Source organism: Lipotes vexillifer, unplaced genomic scaffold (assembly GCF_000442215.2).
Source record: "Lipotes vexillifer unplaced genomic scaffold, Lipotes_vexillifer_v1.1 scaffold977, whole genome shotgun sequence".
Classification (NCBI taxonomy): domain Eukaryota; kingdom Metazoa; phylum Chordata; class Mammalia; order Artiodactyla; family Lipotidae; genus Lipotes; species Lipotes vexillifer.
Genome location: NW_006783088.1, coordinates 4,959,956 through 4,970,687, shown reverse-complemented (window position 1 = coordinate 4,970,687; position 10,732 = coordinate 4,959,956). Strand labels below are relative to the sequence as shown.

General features: G+C 55.0%; 1 protein-coding gene across 2 annotated transcripts in view; it reads left to right on the top strand.

Moving 5' to 3' along the window:
- Positions 1-8,624: 8,624 nt before the first annotated feature.
- Positions 8,625-10,732, top strand: part of CD82 (CD82 molecule) — a 25,701-nt gene continuing 23,593 nt past the window's right edge. The window contains exon 1 of one of the 2 annotated variants that reach the window (XM_007455803.1): positions 8,625-8,701. In XM_007455803.1, coding sequence (XP_007455865.1) covers positions 8,639-8,701 — 63 coding nt within the window. In that variant the 5' untranslated portion in view covers positions 8,625-8,638. The remainder of the gene's footprint in view (positions 8,702-10,732) is intronic. The other variant, XM_007455804.1, reaches the window with a different exon arrangement.

Genomic DNA, 10,732 nt, shown 5'->3' with positions numbered 1-10,732 from the left:
CAGCTTCAGGCTGTTAAGGTCTTCAGGAGAACGGGAGCCTGTCACACCGGCTCATGGGATCATTGCTCCTTGGGTTCAGCCTCTATAAGACAAACAGGAGGCCTTGAGCTATAAAATCCTGGGATTCCTGGGGAGGTCTGATCTGGATGTGTTTCTTCCACCCCATGGTGTTGGTGGTGGGGTTTGCTCACTTGCGTTGTGAGCAGCTGACAGTGTCCCCAGAGCTCTTTATTTGCCCCATCTGAGTCCCCCAACAACCCTACGAGACAGGGGGTCCTGCTAGTATCCCCGTGTTAGAGATGAGACGTTGGCCTCAGAGAGAGGTTCAGTAACTCCCTTGCTTAAGGTCACACAGGAGGAAGCAGAGCTGGGATTCAAACCTAAGTCTTGAAGGAAATGTGAGATCCTAATCATGCTTTATGGCCTCCTGATTTTCTGGTTGCCAGGGTGAGCTTTTTTTTTTTTTTTTTTTTGTTAATTTATGTTTGGCTGCGTTGGGTCTTTCAATGCTGCACGCGCAGGCTTTCTCTAGTTGCGGCGAGCAGGGGCTACTCTTTGTTGTGATGCGTGGGCTTCTCATTGCGGTGGCTTCTCTTGTTGCGGAGTACGGGCTCTAGGTGCACAGGCTTCAGTAGTTGTGGCACACAGGCTCAGTAGTTGTAGCTTGCGGGCTCTAGAGAGCAGGCTTAGTAGTTGTGGCGTACGGGCTTAGTTGCTCCGCGGTATGTGGGATCTTCCCGGACCAGGGCTCGAACCCGTGGCCCCTGCATTGGCAGGCAGATTCTTAACCACTGTGACCAGGGAGGTCCCGGGTAACAGCTTTTTATTTTTATTTTTCTGTTTTAACAACAAGGGGAAAAGGTAAGACCCAAGATGGAAAAATAAGGTAGTAGGAAGGTCAAAAAGCCAGCCCCTGGAGTCAGCATGGGTTTCAGGAAACACATCACCTGTCACACATGAAAACAAACACAGCCACCTGTGACCAGTCTCTTTTCACGGGCAATCGGGACAAAGTCCAGAGAACTGCAGAGCTGGGTGGCCAAGAGCCAGCTTGCAGGTGGAGTGTCTGCTGACAGGCAGGTTTCCAGAGTAGAACAGCCAGGCCAGGCTTTCTCACTCCACTTTCTATCCAAGCTGACTGAGCTCCCACGGGATCAGTTGTCTGACTCACCAAACTGGCTGGACGTCCAGGTCTCAGGCAGGCCCCTGAGGCACAGCCCGGAGGCTTAGGGACAGAGGCCCCCCCACCCTGTGGAGGGCAGAGGCCTCCTTCCTTAGGTGGCCCAGCCTTGCCCTGTTTCACCCCACCCCACTTGCCTGAGAGCAGCAGTAGTTACTCTCTGGCACAGAAGCCTCCAGGCTGGGCGTGTACCTGGAGGCTGGATCTAGGCCCCCAGAGGGCTTCAGACTGTTGGTCATGAAATCAACAACTTCCGGATAATAATCATCATCATCATAATTGGTGGCTTTTACTTGACACTTACTAGGTGCCAGGCATTTTTTGGATACTAACTCATGTAAGCCTCACCATAGCCCATTATTAAGTCCATTTTACAAGTGGGAAAGTTGAGGCAGAGAGGTGAAGTGATTGCCCAAAGCCACACAGCTGGTAAGATGTGGCAGATTTGGCGTCTTCAGGCAGAGAGAGTGGGAGGGAGGAGGGGCCCAGGGTGCCAGCATGGATCGAGCCCTACTATGTGCTAGCTTGATTACAGTTCACCTTCACACCTGTGAGGGGTGGGTGGGTTTAGTCTCCTCATTCACTGATAAGGAGGCAGCTCTGTAGGTTACGTGGCCCGTATGTAGCAGATCCAGGGGTGGGAACCAAGGGCTGCTGTGTGACTCTGAGTCCAGTTCTTCTTCAATCTCTATGCGGAAGGCCCGGTGAGCTGGGGCAGGACAGCAGATGGAAAGAGAAAAGCCTGGACCAGGAATCTGCAGGTCGTCCACTGTGTGTGCAGCCCTGATTTTGCTCTGTGACCTGTGGTCTCCTGCTTTCTCTGGCCCCTCTGAGAAAGGCAATGATCTCAAAAGTCTGCTGCACAGTGGATATTGCTCTCTGGTGAATGATGCGGGGAATGTACCTTCAGGAAGTGGAGGATGGAGCAGAGGTTCAGGAAGCTTCATGTGAGATCCTCCCGGGCCAGGACCTGCTGCACCAGGGACCCCAGGCCTTCCTGCATCCCACTCAGAGCAGAGGGACCAGGCCATGCTGGGTCTCAATACATGAGAATCCCCTGGGAAGCTTAAAAAAAAAAACCCCAATGCCCAGGCTGCACCCCAAGCCAATTAAAGCAGGATCTCAGGGGCTTGGGGGAGGGGATTGGCGGGGCAGGCACCAGCAGGTTTTAGAGCTCTCCGGATAATTCCCCTGCAGTATGGCCAAGACTGGGGGCCACTGCTCTAAAGCAACTGGGAGACGGGGAAAGTAAGTCCTGGCTTTCCAGGGTTAGTGGCCCCCTGAAACTGGATGAAAACGTGTGCCTGCCTGTCTTCATGTATCTTTATAGAGAGAGAGTTCACGGCTTCTATCAGGTTTTTCTGACCCAAAGGAGATTAAAATCCAGTCCTGGGAGGAAGCAACCCCCTCCCCACAAGCCAGTGATGTCATTTTTAAGGCCCAGAAACCTCCAGTTGCAGGATCAAAGTTGGTTTTTCTTATCTCCTCTAAGAAACCTTTCCTGACGTCCCCAGACTCCCCTTTCTGTTCCTTCTTCCTGCAAATACACATCCAGGGCTTACTACGTGCTAGGCACTGTCCTAGGCTCTGGGGTACAGGGCAAGTGAGACAGACGCAGCCTCTCCCCTGAAGGAACCATATTCTAATGGGGGCTCCGGATACCCCAGTGGACCAGTAGGATGACTGCAATGAGCAGGGTCACGTGACAGGCTCAGGTGTCAAAGCTGCTGTTCCTTAGAGTTCTCAAGGAAGCCCCCATACCCAAGAGTCTGATGACTTGCGTAGGGCAAGGGTAGGCGGCTGTGCATGGGCATATTTTGGTTCTAACGCGCAGCTAGAGTTGAGGCCTGCTGTATAGATCAGGTGTTGGGGTAGGGCCTCTGGGAGGAGTAGCTCAGTCTACTTATAGGAGGGGAAGGAGACAGCCAGGGGCTTTGGGGGAAGATGCTCCTGGCAGAGGAGCCGTGAGGGCAAAGGTGCTCAGGTGGGCAGGGGCCTGGTGTACAGAACAATAAGAAAGAGTGGCCTTAGGGATGGGGAGGACGGAGGTGCTGAGGACCGAGGAGGGGCAGGGCCAACCAGGCAGGGCCCCGCTGGCCGCATAAGAGTCTGGATTTTATAGCAGAGTGTCAGCTACATCACCATTGGAGGGTTGCAGGCAAGGGAGTGACAAGATCTAGTTAGCATTTTTCAAAGAGCCCTTCCTGCAGTGTGCATAACAGCTTGACAAGGGCAGGAGTGGAGCCTGTGACCAATCAGGGAGCTGTACTAGTCCAGGGGGGAGGTGAGGCATGGGGCCAGGAGAGGTGGTGGACCGGAGGAGACGCATTTGGGCTGTGGGATGAGGGGAATGAGGAAGAGACCCGCGCGTGGCTCTTAGGTGCTGGGTCTGAGCCAGCTGGTGGGTCGAAGGGCCGTGCATCTCCTCGCCTCCTTTGAATCCTGCAGCACGTAGAGTCCAGGAGCCCTGGCCCCCAAGGGACCCTCAAGAGCCTAATACGTATTCCACGTGATGTTAGGCTGTTGAGTGAAAGATGGTTTTAAGTCAGCAGTGTTTACTGCCAGGTGTCTTGGAGACACTAAGTGCCTAATGTACAGTGACTCTCGGGGAGAATCGGCTCTCCACAAACTTGGTGACAGCAAAGACTCTTGTTCTTAAGGGCATGTCTTCTAGGACTTGTGTTTTGAAGAACTACCGTGGAAAATGCTGCTGCTCTGGTCCCAGCCTGTTGTTTGACCGTTGAGGAGGCAGGTCCGGGGCGGGGGGGCCGGGAGGGCCGGGAGGTCTGGGGACAGTCCGGGGACAGTCACCTGTGCTGGGTCTCAAACAGCACGTCCCATCAGAGCAGGCGCCGAGCACGAACCTCTGGACTCTGGCCCTAGAGGGCCTGCACCACCGCACCACTTGGTTTCCCCAAGGCTATTCAGGGACACCCAGGTTCTGGGGTCAGGCTGGAGGGCTCCTCCCCCAACTTCAAGTGAAGGACAAACCAACCTCCTACTCTGCAGGGATGGACTCACAGAGCCCCAACACAGACAAGAGGTTCCCTTAAAGAAGGGGTTCTTCCCCAGGGGCTTCGGGGAAGGCGAGGGAGCCTTGCTTGTGGGTCCTGGCATGCAGAGGTGGCTCAGGGTACTCACCCTACACATCCCCCACCTCACCCCTTGCGGGAAGACAGGAGAAGGCTGAAAAGAGAGTCTCAGCTGATTTAGGGGCAGTGGATCTCAGACGCCCTTTGGGTGACTGAGTACCTGAAAGTCCTGGTGTTCTATGTGGAAGTTCCTTCCCCTCCCCTTCACCTCTCCATCTATCCACCCAGCCATCCCTCCACTCATCCCTCCTTCCATCCACGCATCCCTCCATCATCCATCTATCCCTTCATCCATGTACTCATCCCTCCTTCTCTCCCTCCATCCCTTCCTCCATCCATGCATCTAGTCTTTCATTCAGCAAATTTGTTGGGAGCCTACTTTGACCTCGTAAATAATACATAGTCTCTCCCCTCAAGCTATCACAGTCCGCGGGGGAGATGGGCAAGTAAGTAGAAAATTACTGTACAGCATCATGGGTTATAACAGTAACCTCCGCGTATTGAAAACCTACTTCATGCCATGCATTTTACCCACATTATCTAACTTAATCTCTGGGCAAATCTGCCAAAAAGGTTTTATTTTCCTCTTCTCACAGATGAGTTAGTTGGGATTCAGAGAGGTTAAGTCACTTGTCCAAGGTCACACAGCTAGGAGGTGATAGAACATCATTCAAACGCAGGCAGTTTGATGCCAGAGCCCATCGCAGGAACTGCTCTAGTATCCAGTGCCATTGGAAGGAAGCAGAGGGGGAGGGCTCCTAACCAGCATATGTGTTGGTGGGGAGCGTGTGGCCCTGATGGTGGTGACAAGCGTGGCTGGAGTAGGAGGTGTCCTGGAGGAGGTGGATGTCTGAGGTCTGTATTAAAGGATGAGCAGGAGTTAGTAAAATATTAGTAGCATAATAATTCCACTGTATAAACTGATTTGGCATAAAATTATATATTTGGGCAATTTAAATTAGAGTTGCTCAGAAATGGTCAATTTACCTGCTATAGAGTATAACATAAAATCAGCACCTCCTTCCTACCGCTCACAGAGCTGTCAGTGACTGTTCCAGAATTTTCCGAATAAGATGTACTTGCGTCTCGTTCCCTTGTTTTGTGGCTTTCCAGACATCCTCACAGGAAAGCATGGGCAGACCTTCTAGTGTTTCTGTAAAGCACAATATTGGGAGACTCTCTCTTTGTTTAATTTCATGAGCAAGTGAAACGCTCACCCCTCACTCCTTCCACAAGTGCCGATAAAGACACTTACCCAGCTCCAGCTCATCCAGCCCCGACTGTGCGAGGCGCTGATTTCACTTTTCTTCATAACAGGGAGTTCAGTTGGGAAACGAGGCCCTGTGAGTCCTTTCTCTGTGGCTGTGTGTTGGCAGAGCTAGGATTCGAACCCTTGTCTGTTCGATTGCTGCCGCCCAGCTCGTTCTCCCCCAAGATCCCGAGCTAATGGCAGTCCTAATCCTTGCCACCTTTTACAGGCACCTGTGTGTGTGCCATCTGATCCCCTGCCCCAGGGGCCTGCAAAATTCTTCCATAAAGGGGCAGGCAGTAAATGTTTTAGGCTTTGCGGGGCAGTGGCCTCTTGTCATAACCGGCCCACTCTGCCGTTGCCTGTGACAGCAGCTGTGGACAATACAGCTGGGTGCCAATACAACTGAACTTATTTATTTTAATTTTCCGTGTTACAAAATAGTCTTTTTATTTTTTCCCAACTATTTAAAAATGAAAAATCTGTTCTTAGCTTGCAAGCCGTACAGAATAGAGGCGGTGGGTTGGATTTGATCCACAGACCCCACCTGGCTAATCCCTGCCCTACACCAACCCTTATTCTTATTGTTGTGGATGAGGAAACTGAGGTTCAGGCCTCTCAGGGTGGGTGGGCAGAGCTAGAGCGTAACCCCAGGCCCTCTGAATCCGACTTTGGGGTCTACTCGGGGCTTGGTGGTGGTTATGGGCTCCCTGAGGTTGATGCCAGACCCCATAATGGGGCAACCTGGATACGTCCCCAGACTGAGCTGACTCCCAGCCCTTCGTGGAACCGCCCAGCTTCTGCGCAGTATGGAGAACGTGCTCATCTCCTGATCCCTGTCTCTGTGAGCGGGGAATGTCGACACTTGCGGGGCAGAAACACTTAGTATCCTGGATCTTAGCCAACAGGTCCTGGAGCCACACACCCCGGGCTCTGATTCTCAGCCCCTTCTCTTCCCTCAGGTGATTCCCAGGTAGTCTCTGGGCCTGCCCCGATTGGCCAACCCACTGGCCAGTCATGGGGCTGCCTGGCTCCTGTTTTAGTGTCTGAAGCCGCCAAGCTGCCTTCTGGGGAGGAGGAGGCGGCTTCAGGGGCCAGGAGGACTGGGTTCCGTCCTCCCTGGTCCACGTGACCTTGGGCAAAAGCTCCTTCACCCCTCTGAGCTTGAGTTTGCTTGTAGGATGCTGAAGGGCTTTACGCCCAGTTCAGTTTGTGTGAGTGACAAGAGGCCAGCAGGGGTGCCCAGAGAATCGGGGGATACCAGCCCAGCAGCCTCTGCCTCCTTGCCCACAAACCAGAGCTCCTTTGAGCAGTGACCTTGGTGCTCACCACCTACCTGGACAGTGGAATCCCAGCCATCCCCAGAGACCCCTTTATACAGCCTTGGCCACTCCCCAGAAGGCAGCCCTTCACAGATCTTGACCTCGGGAGTTACCGCTGCCTAACGAGCTATGTTTCTCGGGCAAGTTACCTCATCTCTCTGAGGCTGTCCCCCCACCCCATGCTCCCCAGGACAGGAAGACCTTCCTCACCTTCTGGGCAGGTCGTGAGGATTAAAGGGATGACACATGCCAATGGATGTCCAGAGCAGATGCTGTTCACAGGGAGGCCAGGTGTTCACTGTTTTCTAAGAACTGCCCCTTTCTGAACACCCGCCGCCCAGCAAGGCTGCCCCGGACACCCAGCCTGAGCGGAGGATGTGGGAGCCGGAGAGTGGAGAAACTCCCTTGCCTGTGCAACACTGCTGGCGGACATCAGTTGCCAAAGGACTGTTTCAACACTTCTCCAATTTCACAAGAATGCAGCCAGCGTCCCGTTCTTGCTGCTGCCCGCTCAAATGCTGTGGTGGAGTTCTCCTGGGGAAATGATGATTTATCTATAAGCTGCTTGGGACTGAGAGACTCAAGCAGGTCCCTGATAGGAAAGAAAAACAGGCCTCCTTGGGTGAGAGATTTTCCTCTCTTGCTGTTTCACTCCGCGCCCGTTTACGAAGCGCCCGTGGTTGTCAGGCGCTGCGCCGGGAGGGGAGAGAGGAAACAAAGCTCTCCTTCATGTGGACCATCCCCAGCAGGCCTTCCTGGGGCCAGGCCTGGGTTCAGGATCTCAGATCTCTGGATCTCCTGACACGGGGGTTGTGGGGGCGGCACGGGGGGGAAGCCCTTGTTTTCTCCCGCTCTGGGCCTGGGGGAAGCCCCAGGTGGAGTTGCTGAGGCCAGACTTCCCTGGTTCTGAGTCACTGCTGTCCCCGCATTTCTCAGACCCAGGTCTTGGACCCTGGAGCCTGGAAGAGTGTTCAGTCTCATCTCCCCACGTAGCTCTTGAATTCCCCATAAGTCTTTAGTCAGATGTTGCTTCCATGCCACTTGTGACGGGGTGCTCGTTGCCAGGCAGTCTTTTGCTTCGTTGGAGGCTTTGCTTCATGCTGTGCCCAAATCTCCCCCTTAACTCCCCTACCCCGGTCACTGGAGGTGTAAAGTCGCAGCTGGGCTCCCGCTTGGCAAAAATGATACGAGAAGGGCGAGGGGACCTCCATGTGGACAGGGGAGAGTCACAAGGCTTAGGACTGCCTTTCACCCTTGCAGGAGGAAGAAGGGATAAAGCCCATGCCTTGGGCCCTCTGTTCCCTCTGCTCAGTGGCCTGCTTCTCCCCACCCCCCAGCCCAGCTCTGCCCACACAGCTGTCCCAGTCCAGCTGTCTCGGCCCCAGCTGCCTGTGCTGGCTCCCTTAGCCCCATGGGGCCTGAGGGCCGTGGCCATTCCCGGGGTTTCTGGCCTCAGGGAGCCTGAGGGTCTCCTCTGTAATTTTCCTCTAGGCTGAGCCCTGGTGAAGTGGCTGACCCAGACCCCAGCTGCCACCTCCCCCCCACACCCTGCTGCATGGCTTTGGGTCAGTCATCTAAGCTCTCTGGGCCTCCGGGTCCCCTGAAACAGGACCTGACCTTAGTACCTACCTCGTGAGGTTGTTGGGGGGCGGGGGTGGTGAGCTGGGATGGTTGGGGGCCGGTGGGTCTGGGGCACCCACCAGCATCGACTCCGCCTCCTCTCCCCAGCCCCCTGCCAGGCCCCGCCCCGCGATGACCACTTGCCTTCTCCGCAGGGAGCTCCCGGCCCAGCAGGATGGGGTCAGCCTGTATCAAGGTCACCAAGTACTTCCTCTTCCTCTTCAACTTGGTCTTCTTTGTAAGTATGACCCGTGCCCCCTGGATGCCTCCGAAAGAGACGCTGCTCCCGGGCACATCCCAGTCCAAGACCCTCCGGCCTGGGGATGGTGCTGGGGTGTGGCTGGGGTCAGCGGGCAGAGGCCAGACTGTTGGAAATGGAAGCAGGTGGGAGCAGTGAGGAGATTCCCAGCGTTCCCAGCTGGCTGGCTGGCAGAGCACTGGATGGCTCCCCCAGCCTTCCCGCTTCCTGGAGCACCGAGGCCGCCGCACCCGGGCTCTCAGGGCCGGAGGTGGGCATGGGGAGAGGCGAACCCCCGGGGCATCCCCTGACTCCTCATCGGGAAGTTGTAGGGCAGCCTCTGGGATCTTTCTCGTCCTGTCCCGACTCTCCATCCTCCTCCGCCCGCTCTGAAGAATTTGCCTGTTAACAGGTCTGGGTCTCAACTGCCCCCATCACACTCCCACCCACATGGTAGGGGGTGTCCCTGGAGCTCCCAGAGGGTGGGCAAGAGGAGGCTGGGCTCTGGGCCGGGGTGAGGACACAGTGGCCCTTCCCCAGACCCACCCTGGCAGGCCTCACCCGGTCATGAGCCCCAGGGCCGCCCAGATATAAGCTCTGTGCACATCTGCAGCTGCTTTTCCTGGGGCCCTAATTTTCCTCTCTGGTTTGGCAAGACAGACTCCTGCCTTGGAGTTGCCAGGATGATGGAATGAGTGTGTGTGTGTGTGTGTGTGTGTGTGTGTGTGTGTGTGCGCGTGTGTGAGGTTATGTGTAAGTATATATGTGTGTGAGTATATGTGAGGTTATGTGTGAGTGTGTGTGAGTGTGTGTGTGAGTATGGGTGTGAGGGTGTGGGTGTGTGAGCGAGTGTGTGTGTGAGTGTGTGTGATGGGGGTGGGGCTGTGGGGAGAGTGGCCTGGAGAGACCTTCAAAGGAGTGCTGCTGGGGACTGTGGCCTCTCATGGTGTTGGTTCACCCTATACTGTTAAAAACATCAGATTTTTTAATAGGATATTTATTATGATTCAATTTTATTTTTAAAAATGTACACATACATGAATATTTTTGAGAGGAGAAGAAAATACCTCCAAATGTTAGTGTTGGGATTCCTGGGAATTTGCTTCTCTGCAGTTTCCAAATTTTCTACAACAGACATGAATTTCTTGTAGAAAAAAATTTTACATTACAAGTTACATAGGATTATAGAAAGTTTGGAAAATGAATCTTTCTAAACTCCCCCTCATAACTTTAACCCAATACTTACAAGTGTGTTCCTGGCACACACAAGTACACCCACATGCACACACACACACACACACACACACGCACATGCACGTGGACAGCCCTGGTGTTGCCTGCCCTACTGGTCGTCCACCTTGGCTCCGGCCCCAGCTCCCCTCTCAAGGACGGCACTGGGGCCCCACTGCACTGGGGCCCCTCCACTGATGGCTGCCAGGCCTGGGCACCTGGGTTTCCCAGCTTGGCGGTCAGGTCCCTCCCAGCTGGGCCAGGCTTCTGGAAAAAAGTGGCTGCCCACACAGGCACACCTTTCCTGGCAGGCACTTGGCTCCCAGGCTGAGGCCCAGCTTTAAGGGCCAGCTGGCCAGGATGGGGTGGGGAGTGTGGGAGCCCTGTGGTTCTGTCCCTGGGGCTCTAGGGACTGGAGGGAGGAGTCTGGGCTATAGCCTAGGAGGTGGCGGGGCTTGGGGTTCAAGGGCACAGACACCCCCTCTCCCCCCATGCAGTGGGAGGGAGGGAGGTAGAGACTTCATGGAGAAAGGGAGAGGGGTTGATGGTTTGGGGCCAAGGCGTCCCTTCTGCTCCCAGTCTCGCCTATGGAGCCAGAGCCTAGAAGAGCTTCCCTTGGGCCTGAGCTCTGGGGACCGGTCTCGCTTGGCCTCCTCGCAGCCACTCCAGGGTCCTGGGGGGCAGGTGTTCACTCCCTGTGTGCTGGGGCCCAGGACAGGGCCCATAAGGATGGTGGTGGAGGGGATATAGTGGGGGAGAGGGGAAGCTTTTATCACAGGAGGGTGAGAGGGAAAGGAAAGA